This window comes from Heliangelus exortis, chromosome 5 (genome assembly GCF_036169615.1).
Source record: "Heliangelus exortis chromosome 5, bHelExo1.hap1, whole genome shotgun sequence".
In the NCBI taxonomy this organism is placed as follows: domain Eukaryota; kingdom Metazoa; phylum Chordata; class Aves; order Apodiformes; family Trochilidae; genus Heliangelus; species Heliangelus exortis.
The window spans coordinates 23,357,875-23,380,593 of NC_092426.1; the positions used below are offsets into that span (position 1 = coordinate 23,357,875).

General features: G+C 41.8%; 1 protein-coding gene across 6 annotated transcripts; it reads left to right on the forward strand.

Annotated features, from left to right (window-relative positions):
* The first annotated feature begins 100 nt into the window (after positions 1 to 100).
* Positions 101 to 22,703, forward strand: ENTPD5 (ectonucleoside triphosphate diphosphohydrolase 5 (inactive)). 6 transcript variants are annotated; one of them, XM_071746068.1, is made up of 14 exons: positions 101 to 227; positions 5,567 to 5,844; positions 6,907 to 6,986; positions 7,924 to 8,067; positions 8,399 to 8,474; positions 10,105 to 10,140; positions 10,992 to 11,080; positions 13,051 to 13,130; positions 14,610 to 14,671; positions 15,767 to 15,868; positions 16,741 to 16,881; positions 17,192 to 17,248; positions 18,752 to 18,867; positions 19,045 to 22,703. In XM_071746068.1, exons 2-14 carry the CDS (start codon positions 5,628 to 5,630, stop codon positions 19,129 to 19,131), a joined length of 1,287 nt encoding a protein of 428 aa, XP_071602169.1. In that variant the 5' UTR covers positions 101 to 227; positions 5,567 to 5,627; the 3' UTR covers positions 19,132 to 22,703. The 6 variants fall into 6 exon arrangements, with proteins under 6 accessions (XP_071602169.1, XP_071602172.1, XP_071602170.1 ...); XM_071746071.1 differs by lacking the exon at positions 101 to 227 and adding an exon at positions 610 to 761; XM_071746067.1 differs by lacking the exon at positions 101 to 227 and adding an exon at positions 2,544 to 2,699.
* Positions 22,704 to 22,719: the final 16 nt, after the last annotated feature.

A 22,719-nucleotide genomic window follows, 5' to 3' on the forward strand; every position in this document is an offset into this window, starting at 1 on the left:
CGTCTGCCCGGCAGCCCTCCCCGCCCGTTACGGGGGAGGCTCCGCCCCGCTGGCCCGGTCGCCGGCCACCGGCCGCCGGCCTCGGGACTCGCCGCGGCCCGTTCCCATGGAAACCGGACGGCGCCCTCCCGCGACGCGCAACTCACGCGACGGGCGCGTGACGTGGGCGCTCTGACGTGACAGGCAGGGCCGGCGCGATGCGGCGCCGCCAGCGCGCCCCGAGACCGGTGAGAGACTCTGCGTGTGTGTGCGTGCGTGTGCGTGTGTGTGTGTGCGTGCGTGTGTGTGTGTGTGTGTGTGAGAGACTGTGAGTGACAGCGCCGCGCTGCCATGGAAACCGCGCCCGGCCCGCCCCGACGGCCCCGGGATCCGGAGGGGGGCGGGGAAGGGGGCTGCCGGGGGCCCGCTATGGGCTTGTCCTGTCGCGGAGGTGCGACCTCCCGCTCCATCCCCGCCCGTGCCTGTTCCCCGCGTCCCGGGAGGGAGCTCCGCTGGGGGGTGGGTCTGGGGGAGGTGTCAGGGAGCGGCGCGAACCCCTCGAAAGGAACCGGCGGCGCTTCCGTTACCCCGCGGGGCGCTGCCGGACGGGGCGGGCGGGAAGAGGCGCGGTCCTGATGGAGACCCAGCGGCGGGCGGGCAGCGAGGAAGAAATACCCGCGTCTGCCGGTACCACGGCGTAGCGCTGGCTGTGCCAGCTGCGGGGAGAGCCGCGGTCGCGGGGAGGAGCGGCGGAGGGTTTGGGTTGGGGGGAGGTAGGGAAGGTTCAAGGTTTCTTAGGCTTGTTCGGAGGTTGAGCTGCGGCTGCTGTGGCAGTGAGGTTGTGTGTGTGTAACGGGGAAAACACCGACGGCCCTAAGGGCGAATTGGAAAAGGGGTACGGGGGTGCCCGTCCCCAGGATGTCCTTGGCGCAGCTCTGGGGAGCGCAGCTGGAACGCTGGGATTTGCACCCGAGTTCTCCCCGGGCTGGGACTGAAGGAGGAGCTCTCTGCGCCCCAAGTCTCTCTGCACCCCAAATCTGTCCTCTCGGAATAGCGGGTGGTGCAATGCAAGGTGGTGCGCACAGCCCCGGTACGTGTGCGGTCAGGGAGCTGTAAAGGACACTCGCTGAGGCGCTGCAGGAGGAGAGGACCGCGCAGCCGCCTCCTGGGGAGCTCCCTTGGTCTAATTACATAGAAAAATTGAAAACCCACTTGGCCGGAAATGAGAGTAAATAAATAACGTGTATTTGGAGCCTCAGTGCAGCAAAGAGATCAAAACTGCTGATAATGCGTGTTTGTGAGTTAGTTCTGGGGTTTTTTTCCTAGCGCTTAAAGCTCTAGATCCAGAATTTTACCCAAAATGTTTGTGTGCAAAGAATATTATGCCTATATCTTTATGGAAATGCTGGGAAAATTCTGCCAGTGAATTCAGTTATTCTTTCTGTTACAATTTTTAAACTGTCTAATTTTAAGAAACTTAAATTTTGTCTAAACAATCCAAGAAAACATTTTTACGAGGTAGAAGTCCAGGAAAATATGTGACTTTTGGTGTTGGAAAAAAAGTTTAAAATGTATTTAACAAGTCATGAGCGTTAGGTGTAAAATCTGCTTGTCTGGAAGACAGATCTTGTTACTCCAAGAGCTGCTCCTCTGGAAAATAGATTCTGTTACAGTACAGAAAATAGATCTTCCATCCCTGAATGATTTTTGGTGTGCCTGAACAATAAAAACAATTTAAATTAATTACATGTTTTTTCTGTTTCCTGAAATATTTGCCTAAGTACATATCCTAAATATTTCTAATTATTTTATAATATTTCTCTTTATGTCCAAGTATTTCCCAATGATATTTTAGGAAACAGAAGGGAAATTCTTGAGTTCTTCAGGTACACTGCTTTCTTCTTACATTGACTTCTTCTTATCAGAACAGACAAACTCATTTATTTTCACAGGGAGGTGCTCCCGTTGCTGTGTAATGGGTTTTACGCGTTCTTTTGTCAGAAATATTTAATAATGTGTGTACGAATTCCTTGTTTTGAAGTTTACCAGTCCTGTGTCTGGCAAACCCTAAGTAAGGTTGTGTTTCACTGTCTTAAGCTTTCTTATTATCCTGGCATCACTTTTACTTCTGTTGTTTAAGGAGAGTTTGGTTGGGGTTTTTTTTGTTTGGTTTCTGTCTTGCTTCCTATACATGCTCTTAGTCTTGGCACTCCCTCTGCAGCATCCCAATATTTTTTGCATCATACAGTCCATCTCTGTAGCTCCTAAATCTCTATATTGGATGTGATTCAAGTTTTTGGTTTAGTGTCCAAGATCTGCCTTACACAGATGATATTTACATGTGTTTGTCTGTGTTGGGAAATAAGCATTTTTCCTTGTGTCACTGGTGCTCTTGAGGTCAACTATAATGTCTGTGTAAATGTTTTACCAACTTGTTGAACTTGGTTAACTTTCAACTTCTTGAAATTCATCCCATGTAATTATCTGAGCATGTTTCACTGCTCATATTGAGCAATGATAAACTCCAGTCTGAAAAAAACAATTCGACTGATATTTTATGTGCCTCTGTGACGTTGTAATTTGCCTGACAGAGTCGACTCCCACTAGCTGAAAGTGAAGGTGAAGTGGTGCAGGCTCAGTGTCCCTTGTCACCACTCTCTGAAGTGGTTTTCTTTAGGAATCTCTGGAGTGGAATAGCTGTTGCTCTTCTCCTGCTTCAGGTGTGTGCATAATATATTAATTATCATGTGTGTGCATAATATATTAATTATCAATGTTGATTTTTACTGCTCCTTTATAAAGGCAGTAACTGGAGCCTACCGATGGTGATTTGTGTGTTTTACCTGCTGAACTGCTTGCTTACATTAATGAACTTGTACTCATATTACTGTTACTCTGTTTTCTCATTCTGTTGTTTATTCGATCCATTCTGTTGTATTCTGGTAGCAGCTAGGATATTGAGTTGCTTGAAAAGAACTCTTTTGAAAATATTTTTCCTTCTCAATAACTAATCTTATCTAGCTCTACCCCAAATTTTTTCCTGCCGATCTTTCCTCTGACCCTCTCTTCACAAATTCCTTTTCCATTGCCATTTCTGTTATGCTTTGCCCATTCCCCTCTGTTGTCTCTAATTTCTTGCTGTAGTCATCTGTTTTCCTGCTTCTTCTGGACACTGTTTTGCTAATGTACTTGGTTAAATGGTTTGAACCACTCACTGTAGAGGTAAGATGTGTTTTTTTGATTTTTAGTAGTGATGGTTGAAAATAAGATCCTGAACTTAGGGTGCTGAAGGTGGAAGGGAAAAACAGTCAGGGGAGAAGCAGAGAACAGAAAATGCAAAGTGGTGGTGGATGGCTGAGAAGGGACAGAGAAATTTAGTGATGGGGTATTTCATGGGAGACTAAAGCTCATTCACTGGTAGATCTGGCAAGAAAGGTATGTTAATGGTGGCAGTTGCTCAGATATTTTTGGGTCATGGGAGATTCTGAGGCTTGCATAAGTGTCACATGTACCATTTGTAATAGGACTCTGGAGTTTGTTCTAAAGGCAGGTGCTTGGGTTGTATTTGTCATGGGTCAGTAAGCAAAATCCTCACATTGCATGCAAATAACACAACCTTTTCTGACCAGGTGGAAGGTAGCACTCACTAATGCAGCTTCTGTCAAAACAGTGTAGCTTCTTAGATTTTCAGCAGATCTTCTTGCTGTGATGCAAACATGTGCAATGCATCAGGAATTCTGTTCAGGATAGGACTGTAAGTTGTTACAGGTGAGAACTAAATTTTTACTCATTCCCCTGTAAAATGTGAATGCTCCAGAAACTACTGCAGTTGCAGTTGACCTGTCACAGAGGGTAGCCAGGAATATTCCCCATTTATGGGACAGTAAAGTCACTTCTTCCTGTTCTGAGGAACAGTGGAACAAGAGCTTCTGCCTGCAGCTCTCTGCACTTGCTAGGAGCAGGAGATTACAAATAAAGGTCACAGAAGACAGATGGGGTACCCTGCTGCAATGGGCTGTGCATTTTCTTTGCTGTAGAGACAGCTGAATGCTGGAGTAAGTTAGAGAGACACTTGAGAAATGACCCAGTGTTACGCTGTTTAATGAGAAAGGGTAAAAGTTTGTCTCAGTTTGCTGTCACTGCAGACAAAGGTGAAGGGTAGGAGTAATAAAAGTTGTACAAGAGCTAAATCTGAGATAAAAGGTAGTGGAGGATAAGTGAGTTCTTTGGGTGTGGGAGAAGAGTGTGGAAATAGAGGCTATGTCAGGTTCACATAGAAGAAGGAGAGAGGTTAGAATTGGCACAAATAAATGTAGGATAGAGATGGCAAATGAAGATTTCCAGAGAATGAACATAGTGGGGCTGAGCAGATCACTAAAAAGCAATCAAATGTAAGGGCTAGAGATGGGCAAGGGCCTCAGACAGAGTAAATGAACAGGCATATGAAATAGAATATTCAGTGTTCTGGGCAGATAGATGTGTTGCCAAGTGTCTGGAGAATGATAAGGAGCTGTTTTCACCTGTCTGCTGAGTGCTCTGAGTATATGTCCATGCAGGAGACGGTGTATATGGTGGGGGATCATGCCACATGCTCTTTTCTGCTTTTAAAATACAAATAACAAAGCTTCATATTACCCTTCTTTTTACCTAAGCACCTAACAAACCCTGTCATTTATGTGCCCGTATTTTTCTTTAATTAGCTTTTCTCAGGAAAATTATAGGCAAAGATATGTCTTCACAGGGAGGAGGTGTAGTTGTTTTATCTTGATATCCAAAGCTGTGTCACACACAACTTTGGGGCCTTGGTTTATTGAAGCTGTTGTTTGAAACTGAGTGAGCAACATGAGTGTTCAGGGCAGGTGGTCCAGCTGTGAGAATGTGGTGGGGTTTTGTTGCAGGTTTGTTTTTGGTTTTTTTGTAATTCTGAGAATGAAAACTGTGTCAGGAGAAAATTATGGAAAACCAAAAAAGGAAAAATAGAGAGGCAGAGCCCAGGTGCACCTTACAGTTCAGTCCCTCTTGTACAGCAGAGGCATTTTTTGGGGACATGGATGCTTCTGGAAGGGTGTGCCTTAGCTCTGTGTGCTGATCTCTCCCAGCAGCTCTTCTTAACCCAAGATGAAATTCTCTTTGTTTATGATTCTGAATAGGGCTTGTGTTCTGGCACAGCATCTCATGTGTGTAAATATTAGGGCAAAGTGGTTCAACCCTTAGCTCCTCTTTGGTGATGCTCTGTTCAGATAAGATTTGGACTTCTGGGAGGTTTTGGGGGCTGTAAATCCTGAGAACCTTTAAACCAGATCAGTGAAAAAATTGTCTAAATGAAGTCTAAACTAGAAATATAGGGATGCAAACTAATTCAACTCTTCTGCATTTGAGAAATGGAGGAACTGCTACTTGGAAAGAGCAAATCAAATAGATGCATTTGTAGCATTAAGTGTAGTAAATCACATCTTTTTGATGAAGTGTTGAAAAGCATCTAAAGGGCAGAATATATGTGTATAGACTGATTCTTTCTCTGCAGACTTCTTAAGGAGAGGGCTCTTGGTAATTTCTATTCCTGCTTTTTTTTTTTTTTTCTCTACAGAACCTACTGCAGCTCTGTGATCGCTGATCCATGCTTGACTGCCTCAAGGGCTGCTGGCAAGATGGCACCTTCCAGACTTCCCATCCTTCTACCATTGGCATTTTCCTCTTTGTCCTTTGTTCTTTCCCATTCAAACAGAGTGATGTGGTTTCAGGATTTCTTTCCACCTAACATGTGCCCTATAAATGCCAAAGATGACACTTTTTATGGCATAATGTTTGATGCAGGAAGCACTGGAACGCGAATTCACATTTACACTTTTGTGCAGAAGAGCCCAGGTAAGACCCTGTGTCAGTCTGTGCACTTGGAGAATGTTGACTCAGGTTCCAACTTCCCAAAGGAGGCTTTTTTTCCAGCACAACATTTGTGAACAAATTAATGTTTCTACAGTTTGTCCTTCAAGTGGTTCTTTGGCAGATGGTTATAGTTCATTTGTGGAGGTGTTTTGAAAGTATCTCTTTCTTAAATTCTACTTACATTTATGTATCACATTTCATAGCAAAGTAAAATCAGTAAGTTAAAGAGTTACAAACACTGAAGGTCTCAGCCATTTTCAGAACTCCTGTGCACAAATGGACCACACTCCACTATATCAGGTGTGTTGCAGAGGTGCCCAAGTTGGCTGCACATACAACAGGATTTAAGAGAGCAAATTAGTTTGGGTACAGTGAGCCAGCAAATTTGCAAAGGTTGAAGGCTGATTGGTGGAACTCTTCTAATAAACCTTTCAGGGCCACATGTAGCACCTATGTGGCTTCACATGATTTCAGCCATAGTTTGAGAGGACTGGTACAGCATCCAGCTCTGATGCACTCAGCTTGACTTGTATTATGCAGTACTCAGGGGTAGCTTCTAGACCCAATCTGCTCTGGGAGCATTGGTCACACTTGTTTGGTTTTGCAGCCAAATTCCTGAGCCCAGTAAGCTCTGTTCTGTGTTTGTGAGTTGGATAAAACACCTAAAGATAATCACAACTTGACGGTGTGTGTCTTAATATGAATTAGTATTTCTCAATTAGCTGGAGGACAGAAAGAGAAATTTTATTAAGATTATAAAACAGTCCTACTACATTGCTGTAGATCACTATTGCTCACAAATGCAAAATATATATACTTGCAACTGTAAGAATTGTGAACTTGCAGGATACCGGGGCAACATTGTCATAAATGTGTTCCTGAAGTGAAGGAGTAGTGTTTGTTTTGGGAAAGGGTATTGTTTGCAAGGGGAAATCAAGAATAGGCTCTTTACGGGAGTTCCATGCAACCTTTTTTTGAAACAAACAAACAAAAAAAATTATATTTGAGTTGTTGACTGTCTCCTGTAATTTTTAATTTGTGCAGAAAACCTTCTGGAGTTGGAAGGGGAAATCTTTGAGTCTGTGAAGCCAGGTCTTTCTGCTTATGCTGATCAGCCTGAAAAGGTAAGGCTCTCCTTCTTTCCCTGTGAGTTTGTCTTGCTTCTATTAGTGTCAGGATCAGGGCCAGTCCTGAAGAGAGCTGCCATTTTCCAGATACCCAGTGCTGACAGTAAGCTCTTTCACAGCTGAAGGAGGTGCCACAGAAATGACATATTAGATACTCCTTGTTTTAGCAGCCTTTGAGTTGAGGACTGGCTTAGGGGGAGTATCAAGTTTCTCTGTTTGCTCAATTGCATTCAGTCCTACAGAAATTTGAGTGAGCAGCTTTATGTGAATGGCTTTTGGATTTTTTTTTAATACTGATGGGACCTCCCATTATTTCAGTCAATTTTCTTCTTCGTTGGGCAGGAGAAAAGAAGAATTCACCCCCAAAGAAATTTCTAGACATTCCACAGGAGAATGTTTATTACTGATGCCAAAGTGTAATTGTTAGAGCATTGTAAATAACTGAGAGCCAACAATGATGCCTGTACCTCTTGTGGTAACCATTCTACAATTGTCATTTAATTATAGTACTTGCTCTGGACACATTTGCAATTCTTAAATTGCATTTAGTGAAATCTAGAGATGTTCCTCCTGACCTTTGCAGCTTCAGTCAATAATTGTACCCTTTAGTTTCATCATACTGCAAGATGTATATGTTTCCCGTACACAATTCCCTTGCTTCCCTCCATCCTTTCAAATAATACTTTCCACAAACAATGACATCTCTCTTGCCTAAGATATACCTGTGAATACAGTCATCCTTCCCAAGCAGACATTGTCTCTAAAGTTTTTGTGAGATGTTTAGCACAGTTTTTACCCTTATTTTGGATGTGGGTGAAGTACCTCCTGCTATTGAACACTGGTTCATTAATACTGATGAGAAATTGGGAGGCCTATGTTCTGGTGGATTGTAGGGTGGAATCTGTCAGAAAAAACACTTTCTTTTCTCATTTAGGGTGCTGAAACTGTCAGAAGATTACTGGACATGGCCATAGATGCTGTGCCACCTCATCTCTGGAAGAAGACCCCGGTAGTGTTAAAAGCCACCGCTGGACTGCGCTTGCTGTCAGAGGAGAAAGCACAGGCTTTGCTTTTAGAGGTAATCCTAAGATCTTTTGGATGTCTCCCTGTTTAATCTTTCATGACTCAGTTCTCCATTCTACTTAGTATAAGATTTTCAGACATGAAAAGTGACTGTAGTCCCATGTTATCACAAAACTACAGATGGTCCTGAAATCCTCTGTCTTGATGCAGATAGGAGTCACAGGGAGAGAGACCTATAATACATTTTTCTTTATTTCCTAGCCCTTGAAAGAAAAATAATTTTGTCATATTTTATACTGCTGTGAAAAAGAACTTTCTTTCTGTCACCATCAGAACAGAAGAAGATTCTTAAGGCCCAGGAATCTAATAATTATTTATTGTTTCAGGTGAGGGAAGTCTTTGAGGAATCACCATTTCTTGTTCCAGAGGACAGTGTTAGCATCATGGATGGGTCTTATGAAGGTATGCTTTAGAAGGAGGAAAGCAGAGAGATGCAGGGGAAGGAGAGAAAGAGGGAGATCTTATGGGCATGAGAGGGAAAGAGAAATGGTCACTACACTGGGAGAAAAAATAAAAAGTTTCTAGTGCTGTTTGAAATAATTCAATCCTGCTTTTCCTGGGAGATTTTGATTACTTGGTCATCTGTTAGGCTGCAAATGCAGATATCCAAAGAGTTTTATGAGTTATCTAGATGAAGGTTTATCTGAAACCTTCTGAGGTTGCAGAAGATAACCTCATCTCAGAAATGTGTGCAGGCTAATGCTGGCTAACCAGGTGAAACCTCCTCTTGAAAACTGGTGGAAAACTGGTGTCTGTCTCTGGAAGGCTACATGGTGATATATAAGAACCTAGGAAGCTTATGGAAAGTGCCTGATACATTCTGCTCTATCAGCATTAAGAATAATCTACTCTGATGAGTTTATCAATTATCGAGTTAAGGTTGGAAACACTGTGAATATTAGAAGAGAGGGAAGGATAACTATAATATTAAAACATTAGAGAACAAAGTAAATAATAAAATAATAATTTTTAAAAATATCTGATTGAAAAAATTAAGCTGATAAACTACTAGAGGAGGTAACCAAAAATACAAGAAAAGGTGAAAATGTTTTAGGTTTGGAGTAGTGATGATTTTGCATTGCAAAACAGACTACCATAGCATTTTGGCTATGTATCCAGACTACTGCCCTGGGGAATCGCAGGTAATAATCCTTCTGTATGGATGTCTGATAAGAGCTATTTGTGATGTTACATTCAGTTCTGAACACTTCATTGTGGCAGATATATTGCCAGTTTGGATGGTGTTCAAAGAAAACAAAAAAAATTACCATGGTGCTTAAGTAAACAACAAATAGAGGAAGATTAAAGAGCAAAATCTATCCATATGGGCCAAGAGAAAAGGAGAAGGAACTTGAAGTCTTCAAGTATTTGATGAAGTACAGTGTAATGCATAGTATGTCACTGGGATTAATGGGTAAATTGTATAGTAGGGAGAAGTGTTGTACAGGGAGCTGGACTAACAGGGCATGACAGAGCACAGTGTAGCCTGCCAAAGTTTATTTTAAAATCCCACCTCTTCTTCTGTTGCATGTTTATCTGTGTCTGTGTGAGAAGCACCACAGTGTCAAACAACACACTGGAGTCAAAGAGGAGTTGCCAATGATTTGCTGGTTGCCTCTGTATCTGTAGTGTAATTACAGAAACCACAACCTTAAACAGAGTCTTGTGTACACAATTTTTTGAAATTGCAATACTGAGCAGGGAAAAATCGCCCAAGGAAACATGGGGATTGTGTCAGCTCATTACTTCTTTGTATATTGCTTGGATAATAGAGGTGATTTGTGCATGCTACAGTTGCAGAGGATATTACAAAAATTCTGCCTATCCCAGTGTATGATATTCTAATGAGTCATTAATGCATCACATCACTTAATTGTAAGTTTGAATTAATCTCTGAAGTATGGGGTGGTTATGTTGTTAGTAACAATTTCCAGGTAAATGAGTAAGATGTGGATGGGTGTTAAGAGCCAGAAGAAGGTTGTGTGAGTATTCAGTGGTGACTTGTTTGTTGTTTTTTTTTCACTCTTTGCAGGAATTTTAGCCTGGATCACTGTGAACTTTTTGACAGGTAGTTAACTGTATAATTCTCTCTAAATAAGAACTTGAGTCTCTTCTGTGGAATTGATCACCCTAAGTTATTCTGCCTTGGTTGTCATGTCCTACTTTTCCTCTCCACTGTGGTACCAATGATAAAGCAGTGGATTGATTTGGGCAGACTGTGTTCCAGGGGAATAGCCACACCTCTAGTAAGAAGGAGGCATCTTAATCCAGAAGATGCCAGGATTCACTTACGACTGGGAGGCCCTAATGCAGGCAGGTAGGGAGTGGTACTGCTAATCTGTTGGAAGGTGGGAAACAAGATTTGCTGATGCTCTTCATCCCAGCATGAACTGTGGCTAAAATGGTGTTACAGGAAATGCACTGGTCCTTTAGCCCTACTGACTGTAAGAAGTTCTGGGAATGCAATTTAATGAAGAGAAAAGAAAAGAAAATAAGTACTGTAATACATAAGCAAGCACAAAAGCTGCTGTGGGTGAAGAGAAATGGTAAGAGCTGGTTCCACTCTTACTATCTCCTCTCCTACTGCGTTTGACCAGCTTTGTGGTGGTTACAGAATTAATGTAATCTTCTGTGGGAGATGCTTTGCCTCTTACTTTCAGCCTTCGCTGAATATCAAGAGATTTGTGTCACTTTGAGGGTGAAATTAGAACCAAGGAAGGAAGTCCTATGAATCTTTTCCTAATTCCTTCTGCTTGTCTGTCTTCTCTCTGTGATGTGTTTTGTCTTTGGAGCTCAGCTCAGCACTACTGTATTGATGAGATAAACACAATAATTTGTTGGCTGCTTGAATGTACATGTAGTATCCACATTTTAGCACTTGTGCATTTCAGACTGTTCTGAGAATTGTGTTGTTTGCAGGGCAGCTGTCTGGCCAGAACCAGCATACTGTTGGGACTCTGGACTTGGGAGGAGCCTCAACCCAAATCACGTTTCTTCCACAGTTTGAGGTGAGGAGTGGTAAAAAATGTGCAGGTTGGGACTGCGAGGCCAGTGGAGAAACCTTAGCACTGCTGCGCTCTCTGATAGCACTTTGGCAGCACTGACACAAGCAGAACATCTGTGGTGTACAGAACTTCTGTACTGCTGTTCCCTTTGACATCAGCAGTTGGCTGAGAGATGCTTGCAAACAAAGCAGCCTGGGTAGCAACAAAGAAAAAAGAAAGCAAGCAAGTGGGTAAAACCAAGGAGAAACAGCTTTTGTTTTCTAGACCCAGGCTGGGAAAGCCCCATTAATGCAAATAATTACTTTGTATTCAGTAAATGTAAACATTCCCAGGGAGGTTTTTTTTGCATATTACAAGAAATTCAGGGTCTGATCTTAGTTATCCTTTTTTTTTCCTTCCCATTCCAAGTTGATAGCAGATCTTCACTAAATGTAGGGAGTCGTGGGAGAAGTGGGGTGTCTCAAACATCTTTATAATAGCACACTCTTTCTTTCCTCATCAGTTTCTCATAATTTCTTTGAGAATTTCCCTCTCTGCCCCCCAGTCCATCTCTGCTGGATTTGTCAGAAATTCTGTAACAGTTTGAACTGGACCCAAGTCTAAAGTTTGCGTGGGAAAATTACAGGGTTATTTCAAAGGGTATTACAGCATTCTTGATATCCGCTTGATACTGTGAAGTTGGTTTTGTCCACCATTCTGAGGGAGTCCTTTGAACATTTTTTGTTTACAGAAATGGAATTTCTCAAAGGGTGTTTGGCGACCACACAACACATGGTTTTCATATCAGGATATTTTTAATTGTGCAGTGGTGGGTCATGTTGAAGTATGACGTACAACCTTATCCTGTTGAGCAAAGCCTGAAGAGCTCTGGGCTTGCCCTCTGGTTTGTGTTGATAACACCTGCTGAAGTGGGCACTGGACCAGTAGGAAAGGGTGTTGTGTGTCAGGGTTTGGGAGAATAAATAGAGCTGTGAAGTAGGCTGGACTGCAGCTTAGGATTCAAACTTTTCCTTAGAGCCTTGCAGGAAAAATGCCTCAAGGGTTTGCTAATGACCAAGACCATTCTCTTTCACCTTTGAGCAGGCTTCTGTCTGGGACTTTACAAACCCAGATCTGTTTGGTGTTTTTTTGCTGTATCTGAGTATTTGAATGACAGCTACAGGGACTTCGCATCCTCAGTCCTCTCTGAGGTTCTGTTGCTTTGTAACAAGTGTCTGATGTAAATGAACAGGGACAAGAAGGGATGGGAGAATGAGGTCACAAGCAGAGGAAAGACAGAAACTGGGACTGAAGGACTGGGAACAAAGGAACAGTAAATGAGCCCTAAACTGGTTCAGATTTACAAGAATATGACAGTTTGTCTGGCAAGAAGGTAGGGACAGAGTACCAGTAGGGCAGAGGGAAGACTATGGAAGGAAGAAGACTAGAGGTGGTGAGACAAGAGGTCAATTTAGAGGAAAGCACTTAAACCATTAGGTAAAGGAGCTCCAAATCTGGGAGCAAGTGGTCACAGTGTTTCCTTAAGTATCAGCATGACATTTAATGAAGTGAAAATTTGGCCTATACTTTACTTTGCATTTTAAATTATGCTGAGTTCCTGAATTGAAATGTCTGTTCTGACTTGCAAAAGGTCATAGCACTTCTACTGCAGCTGATTTCATTGGGGACTCTGTATGTAAAGACTACCATGTAAGTACTCTGAAAAAGTCGGATATCCTGAATTATAAAGTATTTTCATCCTGGTCTACTGCTCTTCCTTATTATATATTATATACAATGATGCATATAAACAACTTGCTGCTAAAAGCTGCAGTTATTAGGGGACACCATTAGAAAACTGTTCTTTGCTTTCAAAGCAGATCAGATGAGTGTGCAGTAAACCCTATGGGTATATCTGTGATATTAGATCAAAGTTGGTTATTTTTTATTAACAAATAGAAACTAAAATATTTTTTCTTTTACTTAATTTTTAGGAAACTTTGAAGGAAGCCCCTGGGGATTTTCTTACCTCATTTAAAATGTTTAATAGCACCTACAAGCTCTATACTCACAGGTGAGGAGCAAAAAGGGTCCTGTCTTCACTGGGGAAATCAGTATTTCTGCAGCTCCTGTGCAACCACAAATGGCCATGTCAACTGTTGAGACCATGACTTTTTTACCAGTTTTCCTATCTGCTTGAAACATTAGTTGAAGCGGAATGTGACATTAATTGACTGGAAACATTCCAGTATCATGGTCAGTATCACTGCAAGGGAATATTGGTCAGTCTATCAAATGAGGAGAAAGCATTATGAGTTACTATATTTAAGGAAAAGAATTCTCATTACTGGATTCAGGACAAATATTTGGGATCACAGACAGGTGGATATTGTACTGATAGTCAGAACTAAACCTGGTCAAAGATTTGGAACGAGGACCTTCCTGAGACTTTATACTGCTTAGTTTAAAATGGCACATCTCATCAGCAACTGAATAAAAAGAAAGACCTAGACTGATGTAAACCAAAGAGAGATAACCCAGGCAGCTGATACAAACCATGGAACACAACAGATTCTTGAACCAACTGGAGGGGATCCTTGTCCTGGAATAAGACAATTATCTTTACTGTATTAAGCTAACAAGTTTCTGAGATGTCTGCAGTGAAATGCAGAGAGTTTACCTGCTTGACTTACAGCCCAATGAGAATTTGACCATGTATAATATCTAGTCTCAGCCCATTACTAGTGGGGTGAAGACAGTAACCTCTTACAGATTATGCTTACTTGACAGCAAAGCTGGTTTAATAGTTCTCCTCTCCTACTGCTTACTGATGTAACTGACTGCTGTATTCACCAGTACAGTCCAATAGATCACTTAAAATAATTGGAACTGAAAATAATCTCCTAAAAATGAGAGAGCTCGAGGTTAAACTCTGATTATTCTGTAAATGTTTGTATTGTCATGACTAAAGGGACAAGTAGCCAAGCACAGAGATGGGAACGAATAGCCAACAGGTTTTTAATCTAGCTGTGTTGCTGAAGCCAGCAACATGTAATGACATTCTTATAAATGTTGTTCACATCCTAGCTTTATAATGAGTATAGTGTGGAGTCAGAGGTGAATTTCACACAAAGGTACAGCTCCTTTTTAGTGGGAGGGTCTGCAGTTTTCTACCAGTTCTGCCGGAATAGCATGTAGTCTTGTCCTGTTCTCCATGCACTCCTCTCATACCAACCTCTCTCCCTTGTTTTTAAAGTTGTGCCTTTTTTTTTCATGAACGTCTTGCAGAAATGTCACAGTAGCTCTAATCACTTTCTGCAGTAGTAGGTTTACTCATTTTACAGGTCCTTGTAATTCTTGGGTTTGTGTAATTCTATTGGTACTTTGAATTATTCTTGAAAAGGGAAATACCTGTTTAAGAGAAGAGCAGGCTTGTGGGAAGCAGAGGAAGGAAATTTGGCTTGGGTGTTCCAGGGTTTAGGAAGGGGCTATGGGTGAAGTATACCAGATGTGCAAGAATTATAACTGTAATGTCTGCCTTTGTAATCTGCAGCTATTTGGGGTTTGGACTAAAAGCTGCCAGACTAGCAATACTTGGAGCTTTGAATATGGAAGGTATGTTCATATAAAATATCCAAGATTTTTTAAGAGATTGCTTAGTTTTGTGTCAGCAGCCCATTTCCTGTGTCTTCACTTCTGTATCTCGTGCCTTGCTTTGCTTTTGCTGGTATAGATTTGCCTTGGAACAGGCTACTGCTTCTTAAGGAGTTTTCCCATGAGACAAGCTGCTTTTCCCTATTTTGAGGCTCAGGCTCAGCTTGCAAAGACTGAGTGCAAATTCCAGAAATGCTCATGTGCAAACACAGAGGCATCATATGTACATGGCCAGCCACAAACACAGTTTTACAAGCATCCACAGAAACTTAAGCAGCATGAATAGATCCTCTTCCCAAGGACTGCTGCTTAGGCCAAACCCACTTTATAGGTCCCTCTGCTATCTGCCTGGTCTGCTGTGTTGCCCCAGCCCTCCTGGTGTATTTACTGACCAGTCTAACTTGAAGTCCCTGAGGATATTACACACACTCTGGCTCACTAATCTGTATGCATTCTCACATTTCTGAGTGTTTCCAGTCTCAGACTTTAAGTCTTTCCAGCCATCATGCCCAGACCTTGGGCCTTTTGTCCAGTCTCTGGCAAGGACCTGGGGTCTCGCCAACTTCTGGATTCTTACTTGCCAACTGGGTGGACTTGTGTTAATTCCTGGAATGTACTCAATTAAAAAATAGTTGGGAAAAGCTAGGTCAGATTTCAGTGACCAGTCACAAGGCTTGTCCAGAAAAGCATAATGCCCATCTGCCTGCTTAACTGTGATTGCCTTCTTTTATCACACCCCCTCATTTCCCACATTTGTCTCTTGTTTCTTGTCTTCTTCAGTGAACAACCATTATCCAGATATCCTTGTACCATTTATCTTGTATTAAAAATTACAAGCCCAGCTGATCTACAGCCTGCAGGACAAAATGGACACAATTTCTCCAGATTGAGACTGGTCCTTGATTCATAATCAGTTTGTGCTGCATCCATTAATTCAGATTTCCAAACTTTGCTTGAACACATTAATGAAGATCTTTCACCCTTTTCTGGTTCTAAATATTGATTAACTATGTTAAATTTTATCCTTTCTGACTCTCCCCTCTGGTTTCATTCCAGCTGTGGATGGACAAATGTTCCGCAGTTCTTGTTTGCCAAAGCATCTGGAGGCAGAGTGGCACTTTGGGGGAGTGAAATACCGGTATGGTGGCAATAAAGAAGGTAAGATAAGGAGATTTGTTGCTTCATGTAAGATAAGTCTTGTCTCCAGAATCTGAGGTTTTTCTTGGGAAAAACTTTATCAGTTACCTTGGGTCTTACAAAGTTTACCTGTCCAGTTATAGATGGGGACTTTCAACAGGGCTAAAGAATCTGAAGCTGTTAAGTGTAGTTTGCTTGTACTCTCCATATTCTGGCTGTGAACTTATACTACAAATGTTACCTTTGTAGAAAATATTAAGAGTTGCTTGTGCAAATAATTTTTTTCTGAGGTTTTGAGCTAAATGTAAAATCTCAGGTTTTATTAGGGTACCACAACTTGTAGGCCAAAGTTTATCTCACTTGTGGAACTATTTAATATCCCTAATGCTGCATACAGATGGTGAAGCTGCTGCCATCAGTAACTAGAACAGACCCCTTTGGTGACTCCTGTTGCTTTGCTTTACAACAGGGAACATGAGAGTTATGCTGCAGATTTCTTTTGTGCAGATTGAACTGATAAAATGGGGAGGGAAAGCGAGGTTTGATCTAGCATGTGGTAGCAAATGTAAATGAGACCCTGCTGACCATAGAACATAACAATGGGAGATTTGCTGGATGTGGAAGAAGATTATCATGCACCTACATTAGTTTGCTCAGCATATCCTTCAGATACTGCTATGATCTGCTCTAACTAGTTCCATTTGATGATGGTGAGCTAGAGTCTTTGGCTGCATGCAGGTGCTATGCTGGATTACAGAAGGAATACATATGATCTTTTCCCCTCTTCTGATGCTTTAATCTCTGCTTCATCCCATTTTCATCCTAGTGCCACTGACTCTTCCATCTCCTGGACATGTCTTTTTCGCTGACCCCATCTGTGTTTGTCTCGACAGGAGAAACAGGATTCAAGCCTTGCTATTCAGAAGTACTGAAGGTTGTCAAAGGGAAACTGCACCAACCAACTGAGATTCATGGGAGTTCCTTCTATGCTTTCTCCTATTACTATGATCGTGCAGTTGACACCAACCTAATTGGTAAATTGGTTTAATAAAATCTGCTATGTATGAGCATGTCAACCAGAAGGTAGCCAGACAAGCCTTGGAGACTGGAGCCATGGGGAGCAGGGAAAAGGAACAGTGTTCAGAAAGAGGAAATACACAAAATGCCTTCAGGGAAGGAACATGTATCCATCAGTGTAGTTTTAAGTTCAACAGATGACACTTGTTCTCTGTCTTCTGTTACCAACAGATCTCACTTCTAGCCCAGCATCACCACATTGCTCTGTAGGGTCAACACAAATGCTTTTAGGTCTATGATGATGCTTTCTCACCTCTTCCTTTTCAGATTATGAACAGGGAGGTATTCTGGAAGTGAAAGATTTTGAAAGAAAAGCCAAAGAAGGTAATAGTCATGAGACTTGGGGAAACTGGTGAGAATGAGAAATAACAAAAATATGAATGTCCATAGGCATTACATAATGTGAATTTGACTTTTTAAAAAATATTTGTTTAATCCTAATTTCACCTATACCCTCTGTGTCACATTACTTCGCTTTTATTTGCCAACATCTGTAACTGTTGCAGAAGAAAGTAGTGCAGCAGTAAGGGGCTCACACATTCCTGTTGAGGAGAGTGGGGAGAGAGTTCATAAATGTCAGTACAAAGGAAAGTGAATTTGCTGTATTGAGAACTCCTGTCAAACTGCAACTCTCTGAGTTTAGGAGTGCTGACTTCTGTAAATCTATCACCTTAAATCCTTTTTAATCTCTAACAAAATGGAGGGTAGAGAGCAAAGGTTGTTTAAGTCTGACAGCCTCTTCTGCATTACTTTCTGTTCCTCTGATTTTTTTCTGGATGCTTGTTCTAGTTTTGTACCTCCTGCTGTGAAAAAAAGAGCTCTCACCTTGTCATTCTATTGATGGCTAGAACTTTAGCTTGCGGAGCAAGATATTACCTCTGAATTGTGAACATTCTCATGATTAGTAGATCCTATTTGTAACAAGATGATGCTTTGCAATGTAATTCAGGACTGCCTTTTTTTCTAAAATAGGACCCAAATTCTAATGATTTTTCAGTTAAACTTAATCTCCCTAGAAACTCAGATGGTTTTGAATAGGGGGATGCAGCTCTAAAGTTTGACTGTGTTTGGTTTGGTTTGGTTTGTTTCCTTGGATACTGAGAAAGTTTATTTCCAAAGATGCAGCTAAGACGTTCTCTTAACAACATTGAACCGTTTATCTAGCTTTAGAGCACCAAGAGGTCAATTCTTTGATCCTAATTTAATGCTCCTCTTACTCATTTCAATAGGAGGATGCTTCTTTTAAGTTTCTAAAAAGAAGTGAGCTCTGCTTTTGATGCTTATAGACAAGGGCAGTAACAGTAGGTCCAGAAAACTTTATTTAGTGTAAATTCATTTACCAGTCACTGTCACCCTACTATGGAATATTGACTTAGTTGCAGTGAGAGAGGGGTTGGCTGAGCATCTTCCATGTCTTTGGACATGTGTGCTTAGAAAAAAAAAAAAACAAAACAGCTGACAGCCTAGAAGGTTAAGTCCATTTTTGGAACCATTCTTGGAGATTAGACAAAGAAGACAACTGATATATTCTTGAAAGACTAAGTAATAATCACCTCCAGTAATAACCTGCCAGTTATCAGCTGAGCAGAGACTCAGACTTCAAAATAGCTATGGGGATTATAAGGGTGCACTTACGATGGAGTTAAGAGAAAGTGGAAGTATTGTATGGTTTATTCTCCTGCTGTGCAACACATACTGTGTGTCATATGTACCTGTTAAGAGAAGTGTGTGTCTTGGCTTAGTAGGATTGAGCTCAGTTCAAATGTATAAGGTAGGCAGAAGCTCCTTTATTTTGCTGAGATCCCTGTTTTTTATTTCCTTTTCTAGTCTGTGATAACATGGAGAGGTATAATTCAGCCAGTCCTTTCCTCTGCATGGATCTCACTTACATCACTGCTTTACTAAAGGAAGGTTTTGGATTTAGGGACAACACACTCCTACAGGTGAGAAAACCAGTTAAATCCCAAAGCCAGCTTCCAAATCTCTCTTAGAAATCAACATGCCCTGGTTCATTTTTCTGCTTAGTTATGCACTGAGACTTTTCAGGGTCTTTACATGTAGTTGCATGAGATGATGTGCATGAGAGAACTGTAAGGAATGATTTATTTTTTCCTTTACAGTTAACAAAGAAAGTGAACAACATAGAGACAAGCTGGACTTTGGGTGCTACCTTTCACCTACTGCAGTCTCTGGGAATAACCTACTAGCTGAGACATTCCTGTGGACTTCAGCATTTCAGAAAGGCTGAGAAAGCAAAGTGAAATCTTCAGGTACGTTGTTCAGCTGGAGTTGGCCACAGAGCAGAATATGGACCAAAGCTATAGAACAGATCTGCACCTCAGACTGTATTGGGTATAATGAGAGTTGCACAGTATGATTTATACTTGTGATTGCCATAAATGATCCAGAAGTTGCCTTCTGAAAGTTAAAAGGCCTAAACTCCCAGTGTATCTGCAAGGAGCTCAAAGCCAGCTTTCACCAGCACGTTTGTATAGCACCCATTGCCAGAAGCACAGAGCAGCTGATATGTGGTGGCAGACTGCAGACTGCAGTTATTTTCCCTTCCCCTTTTATTTTAAAAATACACAAATTAAGGTGGCTTGTGAGATGCTAAATACAGAAATTAAAGATGGCATCAACAGTCATTCAGAGAAAAGTGAACCACTTTGGATGTTGCCAGCCTTGGTGTTCCAAGTGCCCAGCTGTTAGCTAAGCTAATGCATTGCAAGAAGAGTCCAGTTTTTCAGAAGGGGGGCCTGCAATAAGCACATGGGCGTGGTTTTGGGAAAGGTGTTGGCTAAAACTCTTGGTTTTAATTTAGCAAGCATTTTGTTAAAGAGCAATCAGTTCTAAGCAGAATGTAACCCTGACTGTGTTTGTTTTGCTGCCCTTTAAAAGTCTGAGCAGTTATACCATACATTTGGGTACCAGACCTGATAAACTGATTGACTGATTTAGCATGCAGTCATAACACAAAGTTGTGCTGGCACCACGAGACATCAGTGCCAGCTATTTAAACTCCACTGCCAGGAGAACTGCTTGTCACATTACACCCACAAGGACATTAAGGGTGCAGTGAGATGAAATGGCTGAGCTGATAGCTCACTTTGAGAGGCAAATCTGTTTCCCTGCTTTCAGCAAGGCACTCCCACAGCTTGCTTTCTTTTGATGATGGAGCTCCTCAGGTTCTTTGGTGAACCAGTTCATAACACCAGAGTTAAATCAGTTCACCAGTCAAGGCTAGTGCTAACACAAGGGAAACAAGCATTGCACAGCCTGGAAGACCTGCTGGGACATGAAGCGGTTAGAACACCAGAGCCCATTTTACTGGAGCGAGCTCTTCAGGTGTGGTTTCCCATCTGAAAGTTTGGGCTTATTGCTTCCTGCACTCTGCTTAGGAACTCCCCCCAGAATGCAGTGCTGTGGTGAGAAAAGTTGTTTTTTCAGTTGTTTAGTACATGAAAACAGGGAGATTGTGGAATTAGCATCAGAAATGAGCAGAAGTAGGTTTGCTTTCTTATCCTTTGTTTGCTTATTCCTTGTCTACTTAAAATTGTTTTAAACTTAATTTCTTTATTAATACAGTGGAGCTGGACCCATAAAATGGTGCAGCTTGCATCTCCCTGAAATTATTTTTAATACATACAGCAGAGTGAGCAGTGACAGTGTTGCAGCTGTTCCAGAAGCCCAAAACATGTCAGGATAGCATGAATCTATATCTGAGTAACAATTTAAAGTGGATCTTGCCATCTCTTTCATGCCGAACACACGGAAGCAATGAAAGGTCAATATTCTAGATGAAGTGTCTTGTCAGATAAGATAGAAAGCTGAGCTGTAGGGTCCTGGTTTTCCTGTTTAATTGGCTGTAGAGAACATGAAGATACCTTGAATACCTTCAGGCTCTAGGTGCAGACCTTGCATTGTCCTCAACAGATCAGCTGTAGAGACCACTTTTTCCACCCCATGAACAGCTGGCAGCTAGGTCATCTGTTTGCTCCTATTTAGAAAAAATTAAGTATCTTCTGTTCACCATGGAATATGTAGTGTACAGATGAATTTACACCAGTTATAAGAACTGAGAGGTATTATGCATCTGACTAAGGGAAGCTTTTATCCACTGACTTCTTGTGACAAAACACTTTCCTGTCAGGCATTTGCACTTATCTGTTTGCTATAAGACACCTTTCCCACTTCTGTAAAACCACTTCTGCCCTTGTGCTACCTTCTCTACAAACTGGATTTCAAAATAATTGGTAATTCTCAGCAAGGGGAGGAAGTAGCTTGCTCGTGCCCTCAATAATCTCGCCAAGCTTTTTGGAGACTTAGAAACTTGCCTTACTGTGAACATCAGTCCACTTCCTCTAGTTAGCAGCACAAGTTTTAGTGCGATTGATGATGCCACTCCCTTCTCATATCTCAGGTTTTACAGCACTAGGGTGCAAGGTGTGCTTCTGTTGGAACAAGTTCAGTCAGCAACAGGAGTCCAAGGATTGATGATGGAGCAACCCATGCTTGTACCACCACTGACACCTTGCTGTAAATTCAGGCTGTTTCTGTGAAATGTGAAATGTTCATCCTATCTGTACTGCCTACCAAAATCTGTTTTGAGATTCATGTTGGAAAAGTCCTCAGTGTCACACCAAACTTCTGTTTCTCACTACTGTTAGAACATGACTAGAGTGGTTGTGGAGGCAGCCTGGTGGCTGGCTTGTACCACAAACATTTCTTATTCCTCTTCCTATTGTCCAGCAAAACTTAGTATAAGGGTTGGTCTGCACAACAAGGTGACTGAAAATGTGTTCACTCTGTGTTCAGTAAACAATTTTATTCACCTCTGTATTCTCAAAGTACAGTGCCACATGCAGTGGTTACGAGCCAGGCCACGATACTCCTGAAAACTCTCTCATTTCATTTCAAAAGTTTTCTTTCAGTCTGAGCCAGTGTTATGGCAAACTCTTAGTAGGTCTTGGGGTGGAGAGCCATAGGGCTGTATTTGAAACAGGAATGGAAGGTGGGATGTTACATGTAAGGAACCAGCAGCAGCTCATCTGCCAGCTGGACAGACACTAACCCGCAGGAGTACTGAAGGGTTTGGTTTTGTCTGGAGGGAGGATGGTCCAGAACAAGGCAGGTACCAGAGGAAGTTTCTTTCCTGTGTTCTTTGCCACAGACTCTGGTACTACGTGTGCTAGGTGAGAGCATCTGCTTCTCAGTACCAAAGTTGCATTAAATCTGAATGCTCAGGGCCCTCATTTGTCAGTGACATAATTCATTAACTGAGGCAAAACTGCTGCTCTCTATCAGGGGCCTGATCCTGCAATGAGAGAAACAAAAACTCGGCTCAAAGGTTTCTTGTGCAAAAAATTGCAGAATTAAGTCCCTGCTGTTTACATCTAAACTACTCAAGGTGGGTGGGGGATCTAGAAAAGACAGTCTAGTCCTCACACCCTCACGCAATGAGATTATTTATGAGTTTAACTACAAACCTAAGCAGCCTTTTATGAGAAGAATTCTACTTGCAGCCCTGATTTTTATCTCCTCCTTCATAATGTCTTTTAGCCAGTCACTAACAGGAACTGAAGAAGCACAAGTAAAGGCTTTCAGATCTTTATTCTTTCTGATGTTAATTCCTGGTTAATAATATCTGTAAATCTTGCCCATGGACAGAGCTCACTTAATGGTGTGAATGTCAAATGTCTAATGCAGGAGGCTGGTGTTTGGAACCTAAGACAGAATATCCTGAATGTCTATTTTAGTAATTAAAGCATTTTTAACAATATTCAAGACACTGTGGT